The 24607-nt window shown below is 39.2% G+C and overlaps 2 protein-coding genes across 5 annotated transcripts in view; one reads left to right on the forward strand and one right to left on the reverse strand.

The window, feature by feature from the left end:
* Positions 1-108, reverse strand: part of IDE (insulin degrading enzyme) — a 52901-nt gene extending 52793 nt beyond the window's left edge. The window contains exon 1 of one of the 2 annotated variants that reach the window (XM_053984407.1): positions 4-108. The gene's annotated coding sequence lies outside the window, so the exon portion shown is untranslated. The remainder of the gene's footprint in view (positions 1-3) is intronic. The other variant, XM_053984406.1, reaches the window with a different exon arrangement.
* Positions 109-160: 52 nt separating this feature from the next.
* Positions 161-23979, forward strand: KIF11 (kinesin family member 11). 3 transcript variants are annotated; one of them, XM_053984008.1, is made up of 25 exons: positions 161-299; positions 1517-1662; positions 4009-4083; positions 5097-5250; positions 10109-10241; positions 10338-10435; positions 10517-10595; positions 10925-11110; positions 11191-11315; positions 12692-12782; positions 13026-13268; positions 13382-13477; positions 14115-14203; positions 14699-14786; positions 15546-15734; positions 16907-17114; positions 17363-17535; positions 17809-17931; positions 18961-19119; positions 19526-19665; positions 20304-20583; positions 21699-21921; positions 22146-22300; positions 22615-22731; positions 23415-23979. In XM_053984008.1, the coding sequence occupies exons 5-25, from the start codon at positions 10200-10202 to the stop codon at positions 23535-23537; spliced, it is 3027 nt and encodes a 1008-aa protein (XP_053839983.1). In that variant the 5' UTR covers positions 161-299; positions 1517-1662; positions 4009-4083; positions 5097-5250; positions 10109-10199; the 3' UTR covers positions 23538-23979. The 3 variants fall into 3 exon arrangements, with proteins under 3 accessions (XP_053839983.1, XP_053839984.1, XP_053839981.1); XM_053984009.1 differs by having other exon boundaries at positions 1616-1662; XM_053984006.1 differs by lacking the exons at positions 161-299; positions 1517-1662; positions 4009-4083; positions 5097-5250 and adding an exon at positions 6746-7055.
* The last annotated feature ends 628 nt before the right edge of the window (positions 23980-24607 follow it).

Here is a 24607-nt window from a genome sequence, read left to right on the forward strand (position 1 = left end):
TACCTGGGAGTGCCGGGAGCTGCCGCCTCTGCCGCCGGGAGGGCCGGGGCTGCGGCTGGGGAGGGGGCTGGGGGCCTCTGGGAGGAGGCGGAGGCGGTGGAGGGGGTGGGTGGCTGGGCGGGGAGCCGGGGCGACACTCGCCGCGGCGGGGGGGCCGCGCCCGGCGGAGGCGGACGGGGTTGCGGCGCGAAGGGCGGCGGGGCGGCCCCGGGCTGCAGCCGCGGAGGGACCGTGTCGCGGCCCGCTCGCTTCCTGGTGGCCGCGCTCCGCGTCCCTGGCGGCGTCTGCCAAGACAAAAGGTAATTAGACGCCTCGTAATTTGAGCACAGTGGGTGCAGTGCCGTCCTGAGAGGCAGAGATTTCGGGTGTCAAAATCCTCCGTCCCCCAGGGAGAGGTCACCCTCCGGCAGCTCTCCGTCCTTCGGGCGCTCCCCTTTGAGCCCGCTGGCCGCCGCTCACCTGCGGTGGAGCTCTGCGGCCCCGCTGCGCCGGACACAGGACTCGACTTGCAGGATGGGTGTACGAGGTGTAAACGCTGGATAAGGATGAACCTGTGTTATAATACCGTAGATTTGGGATTCTAGGGTGACTTTTTCTTCCTTAGTATATTTCCTTATGGGAAAGTCGTGGATGTGGCTGGTTGCTTTAATTCCTTTCTAGGAAAAACAAACGCCCAAATAAAAAAAAAAATATTTAAAAAAAAGCCAAACAAAAATACAAAACAAACAAACACCAAAAAATACCACAAAACCAACCAACCAACAAGTCTCCTCCCCCCCCCCCCCCAAAAAAAAAAAAAACAACAACAAACCAAATAAAAAAACCCACTGGTTGAAGTTCTGGTAATATGCTTTCTTCACATGTCTTTATTTTTCTGTGAGTTATGAGGGGGGAAAAGAAGACAAAAAAAAAAAAAGCCTGATTTTAGCTTCTCCACTTTTTGCCTTCTATAAAAGGTGGTATCTTACAGCTGGAAATTCACACAACCCTCCTATCATAAAAATGTAGGAAGACTTGGCCAGATGAGTTACCTAAGGTAACTTCAATTGCATCTTTCTGTACTCAAAGATGCAATTGAAGAGGTATCAAAAGTAACTTTAAACTGGTCAGCTTTGGTTAAAATTGCTGTTAAGAAGTGACAGCACACTGTTTCATATGGTCAGCAGAATCAACCGGGAATCAACAAAATCTGTCGGGGAATTTGGGTAGACATTCATCTGCTGTTTTCCAGGGAGGTCTGTGCTGCTATAGAGATGCTCTTGCCCCTACCTGAAGCTATCCAGTTTAAAACATTTGTGCCAACATCAAGTACACCCACACTTCTGGCCTCAGTTTAGACACGGAACTGTCTCTCAAGTTAACTCATCCTGGTTGGAGCAAGGCATTTGGTAGTTTTCACCTCAATCAACTGTTTGGATTTAGAACTGTGTGGGTGCCTAATTTTAACACAGTATGTTAACTCCTGTGAAAATGTCCTCATGAGATTCTAGTTTGAGGCAGTCTGGGTTTTTTCCAGTCCCTAGTGCATGTAAAAGTGAAGACCAAGCTGGACAGAAAGAGGACAGGATAAATTGTGAGCTGTTAAATCTGAATTCTACTCTGTTGCTATTGCCAGTGCGTCAGAGAGGCTCATCCCATGGTGTCTGACAGAAGGACTGCAGGGTGAGTGCCCCTTCACAATCTGTCTCCTCCCTTTCAGGAGCAGCTGGAGGATTAAGAGGTTGAAAGTTGGAGTCGTTCTGTTAAATTGAATGTACAGTAGAAATACTTCTGCCTTTAGCTTTAATACAGTTGTCATGTAGGGGTGAATGCTATAGAATTATACAGTTTCAGGCAATTTACTCTTTTTGGGTCCCGACAGCGAGTTTGTTAGCCTAATGTAGTATATATTTAGCTAATGCTGGCCTGATCTATATTTAGCTGCTCTAATAAATCCTGCCTTTTCCTATAAATCTTGCCTAGTATATACAGGGGCAATCCTGGGGAGGCAAGGTAGACTGTGCCAGCAAAACTCTGGTGGTCAGCTAAAACGTGAATCTAAAACAAGCATTTCTGCTTCTGTGGTCTGATGAAAGATCACACCTCCTCATGCATCTAACATAGCTAGTGCAGCAGAGGTATGCAATAGAGGTCACACCTACTGTACTTTACACCTATTTTATCCATTGTAAGCTTATTTAGCGGCTGTTCAAAGTCACTGGTGTGTCCTAGTTTAACCCCAGCCGGCAACTAAGGATCAGGCAGCCGTTTCCTCCCCTCCACCCATCCTGGTGTAATGGGGAGGAGAATCAAAAGTACAACTTGATGGTTGAAATAAGAACAATTTAGTAACTGAAAAAAAATTATAATAATAATGATGATAGTAAATAATGATAGTAATGGTGATAAAAAGAAAAACATAAGTGATGCACAATACAATTGCTCACCACCTCCTAACCAAGCCAGACCCTGCCCCCAGGCCCGATCAGGCCCTTCTGGGTAACTGGTAATATAAATACCCAGTTTATATTCTGGGAATGACATTTTATGGTGTGGAATATCCCTTTGGCCAGTTCAAGTCACCTGTCCTGGCTATGCTCCTTCCCAGCCTTTTTTTTCCCCTGCACCTCCTCATTGGCAGAGAATGGGAAACAAGAAAATCCCTGATGCAGGATAAATACTACTTGGCAACAACCAAGACATGAGTGTGTTACCGACATTATTCTTATGTTGACAATCCACAACGCAGCACTGTGCCAGCTACTGAGAAGAAATTAACTATATTCCAGCCAAAACCAGGACACACTGGTGTTTATTCAAATTAGATTGTATTCTTATACTCTGACCCCTGTCTATGTCCATTTATACTAGCCAAAATTACAGTCATACACTGCTTTGGATATCTTTTCAGTGTTTTAAATATATTTTTAATAGGACACCCTCAGCAAAAGTAAAGAGGACTTTCAGTGAAATTCCTTTCTCAGTCTGGTCCTACAACTAAGATTTCTTCCCTGTAAAACTTTAATTGCTCATAGACAATTGCTGTTTTTGGTCCTGCCTTCTTCATCTGCCCTAGTAGAAAAATAGGTGTTGCCTAAAAACCAAATGAACCTAAGCATAATTTAGAGTAAGTGTGGAAATTATTCAAATACTCCCATGAAAAAAAAACCTTATGAAGTTGCAGTATAGAGATCCCTCTTCAGGATATGTGAGATAAATGTACAGTGAGGGAAAGTGATCTTCTAAGTAGGTAGGTTAAAAATAATTTAGAATAAAACAGTATTTTATGTATGGCCTGAAAGCTGAGAGACAGTAAGTGTGAAACTCTTAAGTACAGTCTTGTTAGGCTTCTAATGGAAGCATGTCTTTTCCACATAGATAAAATTCTGGATTAAATTCAAATTGTAATTGTATATAATAGAGCTTTGTAGCAAACTGGCCTTGGTCTGAAAAAAAAGCATAACTTACAATTGTTATTTCTACTCCAAAATAAATAGCTTCAGTTTCATGACAAGACATATGAAAAAAGGATTGTCCATTGGCTGTTCCCAGTATAAAAATACTGAATGAATACAATTAAATTAATAAAATAATTCTGTTAGAAGATAATGAGGCGAAAGAGACATTTCCTGTTGACTTCAGTCAGTGCTGTCAAGTCTGTGTTTCCAATTTTCCCATTCATAGTTTCTTTTCTTGTTGTGTAAAGGATGTCATCCAGCTGCACATCTTAACTGAAAATAGGTAACTATCTGGAAAATTACTAGCTTAACTCTGAGCTAATCACACAAATGCATACATCCCCCTATGTTACTGCTATTTTTTTATTACAGTGCCTATAAAAAGACATAGAAGTGCTACTGTCTGTGTTGGACAGTGATCTGGCACACATGCCTAAAAAAAAAAAGGAACTCTTTTATTCTGTGTATTTTCTTGGTTAGTTGAAGCCAGTTCTGGTTTTAATCCTGTTATATGCATTGAGTCCTTAATTTTTAACAATAAGGTAGATATTTTTCTCTGTTCTTTTAAAAGTGACATAGTTGTCCTTTTACCTTGACTGAAGAGGAACCCTGTCCTCAGCTGAGAATATACCAGTACTCTCTGAGAGTAAGTCCTTGATGTTTAACTTACTGTATGTGGACAACACAGAATTTAGGATATTACTGGCCAACTGATCAGGCTGTTCAAAGGCTAGAATTTGCTTTATGTTTATCTGAGGTGCAGGTGATTTCCCCTTTAATGTGAATATGCAATTAATCAGCAATTTTTTTACTATGTCACTGATAGTATTAAATATTAAACTCTCCACATGCTCAATACAGTTGACACCTTGTGTAGCATGTTGGCAATCAAATCAGGTGTTACTAAGCCTTGAAGAAGTCTCACCCAACCTTATAATTTGTAATAATTATATCTCTCCATTATTATACCCTATATAACCTTTCTTCATTCGTAGGTAATCATGTTCCATGTAAACAATTATACTGCTTTTCAAACCTCCATACCTACAATTCCCCAGGTGATCTGATAGAGGCCCTAGGAAAACAGTGTTTGTTTTGTCTGTGAATATCACTGCAATTCAGTGACTTTTTGTTTGCAAGCCTTAGTTTAAAATTGTCCTTCTTGATCCATATGTGGGGATTAACACCCTCTTCTGAAATTGTTACATTTGCTGTTGTGTGTATTATTATGTAATTTATGTTTCTGTAATGTTTTTGCCTCCCTTTAAAGAAAATAAAACATTTGTCACAGATGAAGTACCTGTCTTCTTAAAGGTCATTCTCCCAACAACTGTTAAGACTGTGGCCTAAATATTCTTGTTTCCTTTTTCTCATATTTATTTTTATTGCTTGTGAAATACTAGCTCCCTGTTACTCAGTTTGTGTTTATAGTGTATTATTATCATTAGGCTCTACCTAGTCTAAGAAAATGTACAACTGATGCTAAAAACTGACCTTGTAAAACAGACTTGCAGCCAGTAAACTGTATGCTTTTTTAAGCTGATTTGATTACCAGAAATACATATTTTCCACTTACCACTTACCTTTGCTATAGCAAAGGTAGCTATCGGCCAAATTTAACTTTCAGTAATCAAATAAATTCTTATTGTTTTAATGCAGATTTTAATGATCTCTTCTGTGTCTGAGAGATGTTATGTTTTGAGGAAAAATATGGCTTTCATACTAGAAAAGAACAAGCAGAAGTTGGAAGAATTCTTGTGTTTCAGTACTGCCTTCTTTTGTGTGATCCATATGAAGGAGTGTAGAGCAAAAGGTAAATATTTAGATTATTTGCATACCTGCATTTGACTTTTCAGTCTAGTAGTAGCTAGTACACAACTGTCAGTACAAGTGATTTTTGCTGTTAGCATAGATGGCATACAAAAAAGCAAATAATGAAGGTAGTCTCAATATGTTTGCCATGGATTATATTTATTTTCCTGCTTGGTTAAGTCTTTACTTAGTTGAAGCAAAATGTGTTATTGTGATTTTTTGTGTTTATGGTTTGTTCTTTGCATCTAATATAGGATTGATTGTTTCTGACATTGTTCTAACTCTTCAGATAAATGTTAGAGGAGCATAATGGGGTATTGTTTCATATCTCTGTCAGGAAAATTACTGCAAGCCTTATGGGTTAGAATTCATTTGTTATTAACTTTAAGAACTCACAGAGTAGAGAAGTATAATAAGATTCAAAGCAGCTAACTTTAGGGAAAAAAAAAGGATTTGAGACACCTGCAAAATTATATAGATGGGCAATCTAAATTTCAGAAATTGTGAAGGCCCTAGAACAGGAGCAAAGTACTGTAGCTCTGCAGGCCATAACAGGTAGATGACAGTCTGTAGGAGCCAGTAGAGATTTAACAAAAAAAGCACATCAGGTGAATTGAATCTCCTCTAACATCTGCTTCTTCCCCTCTACCCAGAAAACTTGTTATCCCGTCACAGATCTCCACCTAGCAAAGCATTTAATAGTGCCCCAGAGGAAGCTCTCACAGGGAAGCCAGGGTGACATAAATGGCAAAGTGGTTCACATGATGTCGTTTCAAAGGATGGATGCGGTGCACCGTGGTGCTTTGTCCTGAGCCTATAACTACTTATTTTCATTCTTAATAGGATTTCCTCACTACTCGATGAGGCAATACCAACCTGTAAACACGTGGAAAGTTAGGTATGGAATTCAGACTGACACAGACGAGTTGTGCTGGAGACCTGCCTGAGCTGAAGCAGGCACAAGGCACAGAGGGAGCAGAGCAGAGCTCTGCAGCGTGGCCAGAAGCGCACAGCCGGGGGTAGGGTCTGCCTGGCAACCTGCACTGGGGCACCTCCGGCCGAGGGGACAGCCGGGCTCCTGCTGGGAGCGGTGAGCGCTGTGCCCCGCTGGGTAAATAGAAACCTGGGCATTGTTTTAAACAGGGCGAGAAACGTTACAATCCCACAAGGCATTGGCAAGGTGTGCTTATTTGTTGTGATGTTGAAGGAAATCGTAGGCCACCTGGAGAGCTAGGGGGGACAAAAGAACGGATGGCTAGACCCTCCCTAGGGCTAACCCTTGAGAAAGGGTTATATGGATTATGTGACTGTGGACGATTCATGGCAGGCGAGGAGTTTGGCTGCCCTCAGACCCGTGGATGTCAGCGGCAGCCGCTGAGAAGGCCAGATATTGTCCTGCTGGCCTCTCGCGGTACTGGCGGCGCAGACGAGCCGTACGGCAGGTACGGGTGGACATCACGTAGCGCGTCACGGTTCAGCGGGACCGGCAGCTCGGGGAGCCGCTCTGACCCACCGGCCTCCCAGAGCCGCCAGCGGGGCGCGGCAGTGCCGCTGCTCCGGCGCGCGCCACCCCCAGGATTTGAAATCCCGTCCCGTGGTGCCCCGGGGCCGCCGCTGATTGGCCGGGCCGGGCCGTGCGCGGTTCAAAGCGGCGTTGGCGGGGGCGCGCGCGGCCGAACCGAGTCCCGGCTCCGCGGCAGCGCTTCTGTCCCGTCCCCGTCCCGCCATGGCTTCCTTCGGCTCCCAGGGCGGCGGCACCAAGAAGGAGGAGAAGGGCAAGAACATCCAGGTGGTGGTGCGGTGCAGGTGAGCGCGGCGGCTCTTCTCTGGCCGAGCGTTGGGGGCCGGTCCGCGGACAAGCCCCGGGGAGGTCCCGCGTTGGTGCGTCCGGGATTCGGGTCCAGGCGTTCTCTGCTCAGTGCCCCGGACAGGCCGCGGGGCCGGCTGGCCGAGGCCGCCGCCGTATGACAGGCGCTGTGCAGCTGTGGCTCTGCCGGGCCGCTGTGTCCGGCTGCGGATACCTGCTCTGGGCGATCGCTGTGTCCGCCCGGAGCGATCGCTGCGAGGGAGCCGCCCCCCGTGCCCCTGAGCGGCCTCGGCACCGCGCTGGGCGCTGCCTGTCCGGGCGCGCTCTGCGGTTGAGGCGGCCCCGTGTGCCTGCGGGGAAGAGGCGCTTCCGCAGAATAAGCCTTATGAGCGACTTTTTATAGCTTAAAAAGGCAAAAAGCTGCAGTTTCCGATCTTCATTCAGTGCACAGCCAGTATGAAAGCTGCGTTGGAAGCTCAGGAAGAGCTACGCAGTATGATGTTCGAGACGCACAAAAACCCAGGCTTTATTTTGCCCTTCTGTGAGCTCCTGTGGGAAGCCACTAAGCTTTAACAGCTAAAATTGTTGCTACTCCCACTGTGGTATATCTGTCACATTACTTCATTGATGCAGGCATTCCAGGGGACAAGTAATGGGATGGGAGTCTACTACTGAAGTAAAAATGACCAAATGTCTCGGTTGATGAGATTAATTTGCTTTTTGGTATGAAATGATAAATTTCATGTACCATAAAATCAGGTTCTCGTTGTAATTCTGAGGTGGCTTTAAAGACCTGCTAACTAATAGTAGATCTTAAATAATCTTAAGCTGTATGTTTAAATTGCAATATTGATAATGTATTATGTGTTGTGTTTGAATCACCTATAGACGTTGGGGTTTTTTTGAGCTAGACCTGCAAATATTAGCTTACGTATTATGATTTAATGTTTTTTTGCAGTCATATTCTCAAGCTTGCAACTTCTGCTTTTACAGATGCACAATGAATATAGAAGTTAAAATCAATTTAGCTTTATCTTTGCAGTGCAACTATAAGACTTCTGAAACAAATGTGGGATTGGTGAAAGTGTTGTGAGTCAAGGCTATTGCAAGAGAATAAAGTAATTGAAGCAATTGGATTTGAAATACTGTCAAGAGCAGCTGTTTTCTTTTTATTCTTAATTGTTCTGCAATAGCTTTATCAAGTATTAATATCTGTTTTAACTAAATATAATGCTCACTGTGAAAGTAGCGTTAGGACTGTTCATGGTGGAGTGTTCTGCTTTTGTTGTAGCTCACAGACTAATTGCTATGTCAAGAGTTGGTTTCTAACCTCTTAAAGGTTCCTTGCCTACCCTGTTTGTGCCCTTTGCAGAGCTTTGTTTTTAATAGCTTCAGTTTATTTGAGCTAGTTTCTTCCACTTTTTCTTCCACTTTTCTTTTTTCTTCTGCATCAAGTCAGATTTTCCTTATCTTACAGATGTGAAGGTAGATGCAACTGTGTTCTTTGGTGTCCTGATTTGTTCCAAACACCTGATCAGTCTGAACATAAAACAAATCTTTTCAAGCGGCATGTTTACTGAGCTTTGGTAAAACATGAATTTGGAAACTCAAAATGCATGCATTAGCATTGTTAATATGCATAACATGCTTCATACCTAAGGAGATGAACCTGAGATCAAATGTCTCCATGGCACACCAGGCAGCTGCTTGTGTAGTGGTGATGGTGATGATCTGTACTCCTGCTTCAGCCCAGCTCAATTGTTCCCCTAATATCACAGCTGTGGGCTCTTGCACCTCCTGCCATGGACTGGTTTATTGTTTCATGGTTACACAGCAAATTATGTCCATTGCTCTGTTAGTTTCAAAATCACGAGACTGAAGCTGTAACTTGCTCCTCTGCACAAGATTTTAGTGATCTCCTGTTGTCATCAGTCAATATTCCAGCCAAGTGTCCCATGGGCTGTTTAGAATCTGACACTTCAGCCTCAGTGATGTATTGAGGGAGAAATGTTAGCCACAAGGTTCAGAAAACTCAAGCTGCCATATGCTTGAGGTTTCTTGTGTTTTGCTTTTCTTCTTTAACATTTTAATTGAAAGAGCATCTGAAGTGTCTCTAGTGTCAAGATATTTTAAAGAGTACAAGATTGTAGAAGTGATATTTTCAAGCTGACTGCTCATGTCACCTATATAGGTAGCATAGGCATTCAGTGCAGTAGCACTACTAAATAAAGACTAAAATAGGATTTTGTACTTTTTAGGGTATTTCCATATGTTTCAGGAGAAACAGTGGCAAATGTCCTTTTAAGGAAAATGATGTGCACCAAATTTGAATTAACTTAGTGGTGAAACAAGATGCTCACCATAAAGTTAAAAAACTTTATTGTCTCTCTATTAAACCTTTTAACTCTATTAAACCTTTTACTATTACTTTTTACTAATCCACTTTAAATTAATGTGGATTTTGCCTTCTCAAATCTGATGTTTTTTCTGTCTTATTAAATACTATTCAGGTGCATCAGTATTACAAAGTTTCTGGTATTGCTGCTTACTGTCCTGCAATTAGTAGGGTCTGTTGGTATTTTTCATGCTTTAGAGTGCTGTGTCATCAGCATTTAATTCACTATTGCATTAACCTGCATATAATATAAGAAGTGTGGGGGTTTTTTTGAAGGCTCTTATTTAGATAGTTGTTTGCTATGTTTAACCTTCTACCCCCTGCAATTGAACGTGTTCTGGTGCCTGTTAGCTGTGTGTGCATCTATATGATCTTGAAAGTGGTTATAGGCCTGTTAAAAATATGTATGTAACAAACAAAAAGCTATGGATGCCTGAGTTGTTTCACAGTGGAAAAAAGGAGGAACAGGGTCTGTAAACTGCCAAATTGCAGCCTTTTTTCTTAAACAATTATTAAACAGATAAAGTTAAAAGCTTTGTTCTTTTTGCCCAGATATACTATTCTAGATCCTTAAACTGAGTGACATTACTGCTTCATTTATTTGTGTTCTTGTTAGGAATTATTTCAATCTGATATTTCTGACTCCTCTTCTTTTAGGCCTTTTAATGCCTCGGAACTTAAAGTGAGCTCCTACGCTGTTGTAGACTGTGATCAAGCAAGAAAGGAAGTCAGTGTCCGCACTGGGGGAATGACAGATAAGTCCTCAAGAAAGACTTACACGTTTGATATGGTTAGTAACTGCTTGTCCAGCTGGGGACTTACAAGCTAGTGTGATGTTATACATTATTGTGTGGATAAATGGGATGCATTGTCCTTGTGTCAATAGGTTTTTGGAGCTCAGGCAAAGCAGATTGATGTGTACCGGAGTGTTGTGTGTCCCATTTTGGATGAAGTTATTATGGGCTACAACTGTACAGTGTTTGCGTAAGTAAGCCAATAAATAGTATTAGGAAATTTTATTTGTATTTTAGTTTCTTGTTTACATTTTTATTTTTATTCTCACAGTTATGGCCAAACAGGTACTGGTAAGACCTTCACAATGGAAGGGGAGCGGTCACCCAATGAAGAATATACTTGGGAAGAGGTATATTATCACTTGTGAAATTTCTCTTGTCTGTACTCTAGTTCAAAGCTGGAAACTGCAGAAGGCTAAAGAAAACCAAAAGTTGATGCCTTTCAAATTCTGAAGCTGACTTTCCTTAAATGTTTGTAGATTAACAAATAATTTCCTTCCTTTATATGAAAAGGACAATTTAACATTTTTAATATATTGCATTCAGCTCTTGGCAACATTTATATGGAAGGTCATCTTTATTGTTTATATCCAGTCAAACTGTTTAGTTGAAACTCTACCCCCTAGCTTCAGATCTTTCAGTACATTTATAAATGAAATTTTTTTTTTTTAATTTATAGGATCCCCTAGCAGGTATCATACCCCGTACATTGCATCAAATATTTGAAAAACTCACAGAGAATGGTACTGAATTTTCAGTGAAAGTCTCTCTTTTGGAAATCTATAATGAGGAGCTTTTTGATCTTCTGAATCCTACTCCTGATGTTGGAGAAAGACTGCAGATGTTTGATGATCCTCGAAACAAGGTTAGTGCTACAAATTTGTTGTCTTGAGGCTTTCAGGATTGTTGAGAGATGTATAATAAGCATGTATTAATTTCTGACAGAGGGGTGTAATTATTAAAGGCTTGGAAGAAGTAACTGTACACAACAAAAATCAAGTTTACCAAATCCTGGAAAGGGGTGCAGCCAAAAGAACAACTGCAGCTACTTACATGAATGCATATTCCAGGTAAAAATCTTCCCCATTTCAGAAACCTTGTTTTGTTCTTTCTTAAACAGAATCTTACTGAAGAAGTAAGCAGCTAGTGCAAACATGACATCATATCTATCACAGTGCAGACTGTCAAACGTTGGTTAGAAAGCCAGAGTTCCATTTCTTCTTTACCACATGCTGTGGGATGATTGCGATAGGCGTATGAAGGGCTGTCATGGTTTAACCCCAGCCAGCTTCTGTAAAATTTGCAAACTGGGTTGTGGAAGTTGGGGATAAGATTCTATGGCAATAAGGGCTGCTTCATATGGGTGCAGGTCATAGAATGTCATAGGGGCACCTGGGTCAGAAATAGCATTCTTTTTATTACTGCTTTCACATTCTTGAGCTGCAGATGTGAAATCTGTATCACTGTGAACAAGTAGTGATCCAGTGCTGCAGTAGTAAGGAATGTATCCTGTCTGTATTGTATCTTAATTTCAAGATATACCGAGCATGTCTGTCTACTGGTGGAAGGAAATGGGTATTTTCTACACCACTGATTGGAACACAGAACCCATTTTGTCTGAGATTCCAGGGAATTTTGAGAATTTATTGTGCCTGAGGTGTTGTTTTATGTAATTTGACATCTATGGCTTTCTATATATGTTAGCTTCCTGTAGTAAAAACTTATTAAAGGAATAAACTCAACCTAAAATCATGTTTACTATGAGAGTGGTGAAACACTGGAACATGTTGCCCAGAGTAATTGTGAGTGCTCCATCCCTAGAAGTGTCCAAGACCATGTTGGATGGGGCTTTGAGCAGCGTGGCCTAGTGGAAGGTGTCCTTGCCCATGGTGGGGTTAGGGTAGGGGGGGTTGGAGCTAGATGAAACCATTCTATGATTCTGTGATCTATCTTCTGTGTATTACTATTTTTGATTGCAAAATTAATTGAACTTCTAAACTTTTAATATTGGATTCAGCTAATTGCTGAATTTTCTTAGCTTGCATAAAGAAAGCTATGTTCTTTAATCTCACATTCTGTGAAACTGTTCTTAACATAGGACTGAAAAAGAAATCTGCAAGTAAGTTTTCATGTGATGCTTGTGTGTTGAGAATACTCAAATGTAAGCAAAACCAAGACATTTCTCTTGCTTTTCCTTGAAATAAGAGGAAATCTATAGGATTGAATGAGTCAAATGTCAACCAGTTGCTTCATCGCTGGTTTTAAATACATATTCATATATACACACACAAAATTATACTTAGCAGAATAACTTTGTGTATTGAAAATGTAACTTGTAGTTCATGGGCTAAATGTATTCTCTATCAAGAGCACAGAACTTGCAGCAGTCATATAACAACTAGATATTTGGCTGTAATAGAACATCTGAAACTGGTTTCTTTTGCAGCCGTTCCCACTCTGTGTTTTCAATTACCATCCATATGAAAGAAACAACAGTGGATGGAGAAGAACTTGTTAAAATTGGAAAGCTAAACTTGGTAAGTATTTGAACTAAGAGTCATTGATAGAATTTTTAGCCATGTACTAGAGTTTATTAGAGTTTTTCCTGATATTGTTCTCATAAAGTGATACTAAGTATGTTTGTCACTCTGAAAAATATCAGACCCATTTGTCACCCCAGTGTCTCCTAAAAAACTGGTAATCTCTTTCATGTGTTCTGGAAGACTTTGGGGCAAGCATTCTTCAGGGCAATTGAGACAGAAGCATAACCTGCCTTTCAGGTTGATCTTGCAGGAAGTGAAAACATTGGTCGATCTGGGGCTGTTGACAAAAGAGCTCGTGAAGCTGGAAATATCAACCAATCTCTGCTGACCCTAGGAAGAGTTATTACTGCTCTAGTGGAAAGAGCCCCTCATATTCCATACAGGGAATCTAAACTCACAAGAATCCTTCAAGACTCTCTTGGAGGACGGACAAAAACATCAATAATTGCCACAATTTCGCCTGCATCTGTAAATCTTGAGGTAAATTTAAAGTCTGAGAACCTATTCCTAAAATAAGTAGTATATTTTGCTAATGATACAAAAATATGAGTTAATTCCTCAGCTTGACCTAGTGTTACATCTGTTTTTCACAGGAAACATTGAGTACACTGGAATATGCCCATAGAGCAAAGAACATCATGAACAAGCCTGAAGTTAATCAGAAACTAACAAAAAAAGCTCTTATTAAGGTAACTAGACATATTTCTTAAAAAATGAAGTTACAGGTTTAGGCATGACTTCTTGTTAATGTAGCCTTTGCTGTGCAGGAGTTTATGAGTATGGGAGAAGCTGTAACACAGAAAGCAGTGCTTTTCTGAAGTGATTTTAATTACTGAACTGATGCTTTTAAACTAGAGCTGCATTGATATAGCAGTGGTCCCTGCAGAGACTGGAACTGTTAATAAAAGTAAAGTTGAACAGAGGGCTATTGCTACTAGCTATGACTGTGGGTATTACATGTTTGCAGTTTTGCACTTTCTCTGGAAAGTGCCTGAACTAAAGGGAACTTGTCAGTAAGTACAAGTGAAGGACCAGTGTAAAGTAGCTCTACCCCTAAGCAAGCTGTGATTCCCATTGTAAGCTGCTAAATGCAACCAAGTATGACCTTCAAATGGAAGGTTTCAATGCTCTACATATAGCCAATATATATCCAATGATATGAATTTAAATGGTGCTGTACTGAATTTAGAACAGAATTGAAGTGCTTTGCTCTTGTGCTTATGCCAGACTTCTGTAGAGCACTAACTTTGTGAAGTATCTGTTAAGCTGAATATCAAAACCAAAATAGAAATGTTCGTGTTTACATGTGATTGTTTCTTTATGCAGGAATACACTGAAGAGATTGAACGTCTGAAGCGAGACCTTGCTGCTGCTCGAGAAAAAAATGGAATCTATATTTCTGTTGAGAACTATGAGTATGTCTGCAAAATTACTCTAAAATAATTAGCAACAAATCTCACATACTGGTACCTAGCCTTATACAGAAATACTTTCAGATGTATTTTAATCCAGGAAGTTGAAGATACTTAGGAAAACTTAACTGTTTGGTCAACTTGTTCTTTCAAAATTAATGATTATACAGATAAAATCTAATAGGCTTGCACTGAGGAATTTATGGTTGTGTGGAACTTACCATAAACATTAGCCAGCATGCAGATTTACACATGCAGCCAAAAGGATCAGTGGAAGCTAATATGGGAAAGTAAACTTGATATACTTAACTTCACTTTTAATAGGGCTAGTTTGCACAGAAAGTTTACAAGGGGAAATTATCTTTAATCTTCTCTGCCTTAAGTGAAAATTACTTGCTACTCATATAGCATTTTCCAAAATTACTGAAAATGTAGTGTAAATCTTGAAATTACCTCTTACTAGACTAATTTGTTTGTTTATTTTAATCCTTGCTTGAGAGCCCTTAATGGAAAGCTGACAGTTCAGGAAGAACAAATTACAGAGTATATTGACAAAATCAGTGTCATGGAAGAAGAAATGAAAAGGGTAAGTGATGTTTCTCAACTGTGGCTTAAATCTGCCAAAAATGTAAGAAATTCATTCCTCCTGTCAAAAGGAGGAAAATTGGAAGAAAGAACAGTCAGAAGATTGTTGTTGTTGGTCTTAAAGTTCCCCAATTAGTCAAGAATGGAAGCTTTCTAGTCCTTGAAGTTAGGAACTTGAAATAATGTATATAAAATTGCAGGTTGCAGTACTTATTTTTAAAATGTTTTCATGTCCACTACTATAATTTTCTTTGCTGAATTTTCAGCAAAAAATCTGCTTGTAAAATGATATCTCAGTTGACAGGTATCTATCTGCTTACAAACAAAGAATGAGGGTAGAGAGGTCATGAGCTTCCTTTTAACAAATTACACAAAAATTGGAGCTCCATGTTTAAGAGAAATGTAGCTACTAATTTGCTGGTATATGTAATCAGCTTTACTGGCTCTTCTCAGTCTATCTGGTTATATATGTTCAGTGGAATTCTTTTCCTTGTGCTGTAATGGTAGTTTGCTCTTATATTTTGAGAGGGGAAGCAAGTGATTATTACAGTGAGAATGGTGTTGGCTTTATATTTTCAGTGATTACAAGGTCTCTACAAAGCTGTAGTTTAGGTTTAAGACCTGAGTCCTACAGCTGAGATTACATTGCTAGATGACAATTTGCCTTCTGTCATTGTCACATAATTTGAGAGATGTGAAATGAGACTGTCACATTTATAAAAAGTGATGTTGCCTTTTTGATGATTGTCTTCCTGTTTAGGTCACTGAACTATTCAGAGTCAGTAAAAATGAACTCGAACAGTGTAAAACAGATTTGCAGATCAAGGAGAAAGAACTGGAAGAAACACAAAAAGATCTGCAAGAAACCAAGGTTCAGCTGGCTGAAGAGGAATATGTGGTTTCAGTTTTGGAAAATACTGAACAAAAGCTTCTTGGCACAGCTAGCAAGGTTGTCACAGTTCTTATACCTACTGTAAAACAGCTTCCTATTTTTGGGAGTTTCATGGGCTATTGAAGAAAACCAATTGTTGCTAAAGCGTGATGCGAGTAAGACAAGACCTGAATTTAAGATGGAAAACTAGGATTAGATTGCAGGCCTTTCTCTGTGGTAGTATTGACAGTTGACTGCTAAACACTCTGGTTCACCTGGAACAAACTTTGCCTCAGGCCAGTTTGTCATGGGAGTGCCAGTGCTTTGCAGTATCTATTATCATGAGTTTTTTTGCAGAATAAGTCGTTTTCTTTCAAAATCTTATGACTGGTCCTGCAAAACAGTAAGTTGTACATACCTGAAGGACCTGGTCTAGTGGAACATGTCCCTGCCCGTGGTAGGAGTCTTAGAACTAAATGGTCTTTAATGTCCCTACCAACCCAAACCTTTCTGTGAACTGAGGTAGGAAAATAGGAAAAAGCTTTGAGTAATGTTGTCCTTTCACCTCTGTGTTTTAGGGTATGGCTTTGATGTGTTTGTAGATTAGTTGTAATTATCAAAACAGACTTGAGGTAGGGAGTGTGTGTCCTGCTATTTAAACTGCAAAGTGATGAAACTTGTATCTTCAAGCACCTTGACAATTTCTTGCTGTCTGTATCCTGTAAGATTAGGAGGGAATGCCTGGTTTTTACATGTGTGTTGTGGAGTGTTTGTGACAAATAGATACAGAAATTACATATGCTCAGTACAAACCAGGACTCCACTATTTGTATGAATTCTAAATTATTTATCACAGGACTAGTGATAAAAACCTCTTGCTTTAGTACTATAATAAAGAATATATTTACTGTCAGATTGTTTAGAAAAAAGTTGAAGTACTCAGGTATTTTTAAGTTACTATTCTAGGATAAATTATACTTTTATTCCATAAATACTGAGGAAGTCATTCATTAATGCTTTGATTTTAAAGCAGAACAAATGGTCTCTAGTAGGTAACTTTTTCCGATGTTCTAAAAGCATTAATGACAAAATACCAGGGTCCAGAACAGTTGTGCTTTGATGATGTAAAGGGAAATACCTGTCTTCCTAGAGATAACTTCTTTAACTCAGAACTGTTGTTGCTTTTCCTTATATGATGTGTGCTGGACTTCTTGTTTAAAGACTTAATGAAATAACTTTAATAATTCTAGTTACTAAGTACAGTTGAAGAAACTACAAGAGATGTGTCTGGGCTCCATGCGAAACTGGACCGTAAGAAAGCTGTTGATCAGCACAATGCTGTTGTCCAAAATACATTTGCAGGACAAATGAACGCTTCATTCAGCAAAATACAAGATTCAATTACTGAAAACAGTTTAAAGCAGCAACAGATGTTGACATATTACACAAATTTTATAGGTAAGTGTAATACCTGTATTAGTAGTCATCCTGTAGTGATCTCAAAGACCACATCCTAAAATGTATCTGTTTTAGGAAAGATGTGGCTTTATTTAAGTGACATAATGATTACAGTTGCACCAGTAAAAATGTGTCTGGGATGATCCACAGCCTTCCTGTAAGGGGCAATAAGGTGATGAGTAATAAAAAGAGTTACTATCTTACAGGGGAATTTTTAAAAAGTTTGTAACTCTGGATTTCTTTTGTAGGTGACCTCCTGTCTACCAGTTCTTCTACAGCAGATATTCTTGCATCAGTTGTATCAGCATCTTTTGCCTCTCTTAAAGACTTGGTGTCTACTGAAGTTTCTCACATGTCTGAAAAAATAACACAGCATGAGAATCTATCGCTTGATTGTAAAGCGGAGCTGCTGAGATTAATTGTTAGTACATTTGCATACTCCTACTTAAATATTTAAAACTGGTTTTGATCAAAAGGGGTTCTGTAAATGTATAGCATTTTTTTGATGCTCTTTACCTGTATCTGCTTCACCACCTGACCATGATTGTCCCTCCCATGTCACCCCCACAAGCTGTAATGTACTAAATAGCATATACTGCCATAATAGAGCACATGGATATGTACATAGTAACTTCCTACAAATGTGGATGAAGGAACAGCCATATTCTGGTTTAATTTTTTTTTCTGTTCCTAGGAGGAACATGAAACTGGATTAGGAAGAGCAGTAAATAGTTTGACACCAATGGTAGAATTTGTCTTGGGTTTAAACTGTCAGTTCCAGAGTAACATGAAGAAATATTCTGCTGTGGCTGACCAGGTAATGCACATAACCTGTCTCTACCTTCTGCTCTTCTATTTTTATTTAATTTACAGATAATATGCTCTTTGTTTTTCTGCAGTATGTCAGAGTGTTTCCACCTCTTGTCTGGCCTATTTCCCTTTATCTTGTCCCATGAGTTCCATCTTTTAACTTTATTTCAGACTTTTTTCCTCTCCTGAGGGTGGTAAATTTGTTTGTTCTCTATATTGGCACAACTGCTTGCCTAAGTACAACAGTAGAATGGTAAAACATGGATGATTAAATCTTTATGTAACAAATATTTGATGATACATTTAATATACTCTCCCCTTGTATTTTAGAAATCTGAAAAAAAAAAAAAAGTCAACTTAGGCAGCAAGTTTTACCACTCCAAAAATTTTCTGCCTTCATACCAAATTTTTTCCATAGTCTGTTTGATTCCTGGGGAACATGATCGTGATGCTTTATCTTGTTAACAACTGTAAGTGCAAACAATACTGCACTTATTGAAGTCCTTTGCTTCAAGTTAGAGTTCTAGTCTATCTCATGATACTTGTGTAGAACTGTGGCCTCTTTCTTTTTTTTTTTTTTTTTTTCCCTTTTTTTTCAGAAACAAGTCTTGGTTTCTGATGACCTGTTGCTTTTACTGAAACATTTTCCCCTCCTGTCAATTATAGCTCATAAGAAATCAACTCCCCTTGTCTGGAAGCTTTTTATTGGTTTTCAGACTTAGACAGTAGATAGTCTGTGGCTTATGAGCTCTTGCTGTTCCTTGTCTACTTTTCTGTTTTGTTTACCTTGCATGTCAAATTTTGTGTTTGGAATAGCCCCCACACTAAGTTCCAGTCTCTAACTTTAGATTGTTCCAAGTGTGACTTTCTGCCTTTTATGCACAATGCTTTATTAATGCCTTTTGACAATTTCCTTGGGGTAGAGTTTGTTTCTATGTCAGTTATGCTATGGAAAAATATCCGTTTCTTAAGATAAAAAAAAATAACTAAGTAAAACTTTTTTTTTTTTTTTTTTTTTTTTTTTTTTTTTTTTAAGATGGAGGGCCATAAAAAGGAAATGGATACCTTCTTCGGAGATCTTTTTCTCACTCTGAAAAAAATACAGGAACAAACAGCCACTGGCTTTGCTCAGCTCCAGCACAATTGTGACAGTTTAAAAGAAGAAGTGGAAATGATGAGGTTGGCACATAGAAAGGTATCCTTAGAGTAAGAAAACATACTAACACCAAGTGTGATTGCTTGCTTTGATTTAAACTCTTATGTGGTAGTAAACCATTGTACTTGATTCAGAAAAAATGTTAGGAGGACAGTAACTTGATCCTAATTCTATTCAGCTTTTGTTAGGCTGCTTTAAGTAGTTTATGTAGGAATGTAGCAAAACCCCCTTTCCCCTTGCTGCATGTCCAGTACATGTGCATTTACATATGTCTCCAAAAGCAAAGTGTTTGTATCTTCACTACACAAATGAAAAACTACACCTTATGCTTTAGAATTGCAGAACTCTGCATCTTCTGCATTTTTAATTCAGGCATTCAAGTACTCTTTAAGACTGTTAAAAAAGTGCAGAATAACAGTGAAACTTGTGGTAATTTTCTTGCTAGAGTGCAGCCGAATTGATGTCTTCACTGCAAAGCCAGCTTGACCTTTTTACTCAGGAGACTCAGAAAAATTTAACTGATGTACTCACAAGAAATGGAAGCCTGAAGACCACCATCACTGCTATGCAAGAAAACGTTCACCTGTAAGGAGCACGATCTTTTTGCTGTACACCTACGCAAGATAAAATTTATATGAAGAGAACTTCAGAATTGGATGCTCTCCATATAAATGTGCTTATAAAGCCTGCTGGGCATGGCCTGTATGTTAGAGCTGGCTTCTGCCACAGAAAGTAGATCATAGTTGACCTTTCCCCAGAGTAAACAGTAGTTCTAAAAGGCTTGCCCTTGAACTTGTCTCCTGAGCATGTTGTGATAAGAAAGTATCACTTCGGGAGCAATATGCTAAGGAGTATCCCTCAGTGTCTGGACTTCAAAACATATTATAAAGGTTTAGCTTGAAGCATAATAATGTATCTGTTGCAATATGTTTCAGTCAATTGCAGACTGAATAACTAAGGTCTTGCTGAAGTTGGTTTTAGTTTGTGGTTAGGGTCTTTTTGTTCTCTTTGGGGTTTTCTTGATTGATGGGGGTTATTTTTGTTTTTTAGCAAACCTACTGCTGCAAGTGCTGCGAATTTACTAAGCAGAACAATAATACTATAATTAACTGGTTTGATAGAACTGTGCTATTTCACTGGCTCTGGTTTCATATTTCTAAAAGTGTACTGTGTTGAAATCTACCTTTCAGAATCTCTAAACTCTTACAAATATGTTGTTGCAGGAAAACTACAGACTTAGTCAGCAGTACAAATTTCAATCACAGCAAATTTACTGCATCTCTGGATAATTTCTCTCAAGAGCTCAGGAGCATAAATGCTGAAAACAAGGCAATGCTGGAAGAATCCAATGACCACTGTCAACATCTTCTCAGCAATCTCAAGAATGTGTCTCAACATACCAGTACATGGGGTGAATTTACAACTGCTCAGATGGTCAACTTTACTAATCAGCACCTGTTGTCATTCAGGGATGAGAAACAGCAATTTCAGTATTTACAAAAGGTACTTATAGTCATTTGTAGTCTAATGCAACATCCGAAGACAAACTTTACTGCAGAATTCGTAGAGGGGAGAAAAAAGTTCTAGTCAAAACAAAACTATGATATTTTTTTTTTTATAGCAGACTCATGTTACTGAGCTTAAGAAGATGTAATTAGAGGAAATCAGAAACCTAAATTAAGAGGAAGACTTTGAACTTCAAGTGCCCATAACCTCAAAAAACGGTGTCATGGCTAATGCCACAGAGCAAATTTGTACGTGTAATCTGAGTGTTTTATATCATCTTGGTGGTGTTTAATTCTAAAACAGTACTGTCCTTGGGAGATGCACAGTGATCAAATGCAGGCTATTTTCTGGAGGATGCATATGGCTTTATTGGTCAGATTGAATCAACATGGGAGAAAGTATTCCTTCTAAGTATATACAAATTCTGGCCTCTTATCTAAAAATTTCTCTCTCATGTTTTTGGGGTTTTTTTAATTTCCACCACAAACTTCATATCCACCCTGGTTTTGTTGTTGTAATAGGCAATAAAATAGGCAAATCCAATATTTTGTGAACTTTCAGAAGGAAAAACTCAACTAGAAACTTTCTTCACACAGAATATTCTAAGCTGGAAGGGATCTCCAAGGACCAAGTCCAGCTCTAAACTAAAAGCATTTGTAGTCTCAAGACCTCTGTATCTGTTGTACCTGCTGAATACTTCAGGAGGTTCATTTCAGCGGGAATGGCTGAAAACACAATTTCCTTTTCCCCTACAAATGCATAAAGGTTCTAGTGCTTGTAGGGTTTTCATATTCAGGTGAATATCCTAATTCTGTGCAGGGTTTGTGCATAGAAGCATGAGGAGTCTGGTCTGAGCTAGATGGCATCATCTTTATTCTTGTGACTAGCTTTCTAAAATGATCATACTTTCTAAGAAACTGACTCTCTTGTGAAGATAGCTCTCAAAATGAGAGTGTAAAACTGGCACTGAAACTTCTCAGTTTGAGGTCTCAGTTGTTTCGTTTCAGGTCATGTCACTAATCATGCACCACATCTTAGAAAAGAGGCCATAGTCTTACCTTTCCTGTTAACTTGGTGTTTTTAGTTGGGTTGGTTTTTTGTTTCATTTTCAGAAAAATGAAGAAAGCTGTGATAAAGCAATAGCTGAAATTGCTGACCACATTGGCAGACAAAAGGCTGCTGAGGGGAAAGTGCTAAATGGCCTTCTGGATCAGATAAAGGTGGATCAGGAGATACTTGTGGAGCAGAAGCTGGCACTTCAGGAAGAAGTACAGCATGGACTAACTCAGGTTAATGGTTTCCTGCAAGAGGATCTCAAACTGGATGTTCCAACAGGTATTTAATCAGGTCAGGGGCAGAATGGTCTTACAGAAAATAATTTGAGTTCCAGAATTCATAGGTGGAAATTATTGGGGACATAGCCTGGCAGCCTTACACCTTTTTTAAGATGTATCCAAAGAATGGTGTGTGAACAAAGCATGATTTCTGTAACGAGTCAATGTAACATTGAGGATCTGAAATTAAAGCAAACACTGAAAAGTGCATCATCTTCATTAAAGGGACAACTCCACAGAGAAAAGACTACTTCTATCCTGTCACACTTGTGAGAACAGAGCCCCGGGAACTACTTCTGGAGCAATTAAGGCAAAAGCAACCAAATCTTGATGCTATGCTAAGCAGTGTGGTAAAAGAGATGGAGGATAATGCAGGTCAGGTATGTATATAAATGGCAAATGAGGCCCTTGAATGAATATTTCACATATTTGAGGTTTTTCCCTTTTGGAGAGTTGACTGGACCCCCAGGGCTGTTGTAGCCTCTGTGTTTTACAGTGTACTTGGACTCAAGTATGCTGAGCTTTTGACATAAACCATCTGTTGAAAAATAAGCAATGATATTAATAATTAAGATTTCATTCTTGTTTTTCAAAAACAGAAGTTCCATGTCTTTTATAGGTAGGATCATGCTTAATACATTCATTGAGGAAATTCAGACATTAAATACATCTTTCTGGAAAACTTCTGTTTTAGGACGTGCTGGAAGAGGAAGGAGAGTTGCGAGAACCCAGTGAAAGCCTTGCTTGTGACAAATACTTAATGGATACAAATGTATATTGCCACACAAATGGTGGCATTCCTTTTTTCCAGGTAACTTCCCCAGATAAGCAAAACAGCTGTGCATTTGAGAAGAAATGCTATTGTTCCATAACAGTGCTGTGGTTTCTAGTCACTTCTTACGTTTTAGGATAGTCTCACAACTTGTTCAAATCCTGTAGATAATGCTTTGTTAACCTTGTGCTAAAGTAACAGCAGATTCTGATAGCAGTTTAATAGTGGATAAAATAATGCTGATTTCTGACAAGCTGGGCAGACAGTTGAAAACTTCTCAGCAAATAATCCTCCATGAAAAAAATTGTCATAATTTGCTAGACGTGTTAATGGAAGAATTGAAAGTACATGGAGTATTTTCTTAGAGGCCTGGCAGAAATATTTGCATGCTTAAGTCTTCATGGGGTTGGCTTTTTTTACCTACTTGATTCTGGCCTTTTTGCTCTACCAATGTACCAGTGTAAACTTCTTATATATTATTGTAGGGGTTTTTTTTTTGCTGGGGAGAGCATATTTTCTTGTTGTGGACCCTTTAAAAATAGCTGCTGAGCTTCTGTATGTCTACAGTCAAATCTCTTAAGTAAATGCAATATATTAGGAACCTTTTTCAGGAGTTACGTCAACTTTTTTCCTCAGAACACTATGTACTGCATTGCACATGAGCAGTAAGTCTTTGATTTCTTTGTATTCTCTTAACACTGGGTATTTTTTTTAAATCCCAGCACAAAAGAAGTCTCAAAAAGGGTAAAGAGAACAAATCTGCAGCTCCAGTGGAGAACAAAATGGAGGATATGACAGAAGAGTTTCTTCAGAAATCAAAGCATCCTTTAAGATTGCTGAACTAAGATATATCCTCTGCAGATCCCTGTTTTCAGATATTTCTATCTTATTGTCTTACTGAGCCACAACTTTTTTTGGTATTCTCAGTGTCTCTATGTAGTGATATAGTGATGCAAAGTTGAATCAAAATATTTACCTACTCAATCTCATGCCTTGGTTCCGTTTTTATATGTTGCAGCTTGCAAAGTTTTAAGAAAAAAAAAACCCTGCAGATTATGGTGCTGTTATATTAAATATATATATATATATGTGGTCAAGCAAGAAATTTTCTGTTTCTCAGTAGATCTAAAATACCAGAAAGGGATGTGGAAATATGCTTTGTCAACATGATAAGTTACCATTTTATGTATTAATTAGCTGTAAATAAGTGTTCTGGTTTTATAACTGCTCTTTATTCCAGTTTCTGTTTTTACTGTGATACTTCAAATAAATTAATACATGGAAAACAAGTGTACAAGCACCTCTCTCAGAGTAAAAATTTACCTAATTTTCTTATGGTGTGAGGTCTAATTTAGCTAAAACATGATCTGCTATGTCATCAGTCTTGTGCTGTCAGAAGAGGATGGTTCTCTCCCTTGTTTCACAAAAGACAATTGCTTTATTTCAGTGCCTCTTCATTTTGTGAAGTCTTACTGCTGTGTGTAAAGGCTTTTTGTTTGTTTGAACCCCACTGTTCTTCCTCTTAACTTGCAGGTGCAAATTCTGGCACCTAAAACTTAATGGGCTTAATTCTCCAGCCTCTAGGTTCCATTTTCATGCACTATATGCCTGTTAACTCTGACTAGATATTAACATAATCTTCCACAATGGTTCAAGAAATCCTTTATTAACTAAAAATCAGCCCTAAAGGTTGATCCCACAGCTGTATTGAATAGCCTAAGCCAAGTGGGAGAGGCTTGCACAAGCCCTTCACCCTACTACATTTTCCCTGTGGAGTTGACTGGATTAGTATGAGCAAACAAACTGGAATACCCAGTAACAGCAGGCTTGCATCCACAAAATCATGCCATATTTTGTGTTCCCTGTCTTTATCCTCTTTGAAACTCTCTGCCTTGACTGTTTGGTTCCTGCTGCA

The sequence above is a fragment of the Vidua macroura genome, chromosome 8 (assembly GCF_024509145.1).
Source record: "Vidua macroura isolate BioBank_ID:100142 chromosome 8, ASM2450914v1, whole genome shotgun sequence".
NCBI lineage: Eukaryota > Metazoa > Chordata > Aves > Passeriformes > Viduidae > Vidua > Vidua macroura.

What these genes read in the sequence shown, in the direction of transcription:
- KIF11 (XM_053984006.1), top strand. Translation starts at nt 6,976, where the DNA reads ATGGCTTCCTTCGGCTCCCAGGGCGGCGGCACCAAGAAGGAGGAGAAG. An exon ending in AAGAATATACTTGGGAAGAG is followed by an intron (nt 10,596 to 10,924) that starts GTATATTATCAC and finishes TTTAATTTATAG; the next exon opens with GATCCCCTAGCAGGTATCAT. An exon ending in CAAACTGGATGTTCCAACAG is followed by an intron (nt 21,922 to 22,145) that starts GTATTTAATCAG and finishes TCTTCATTAAAG; the next exon opens with GGACAACTCCACAGAGAAAA.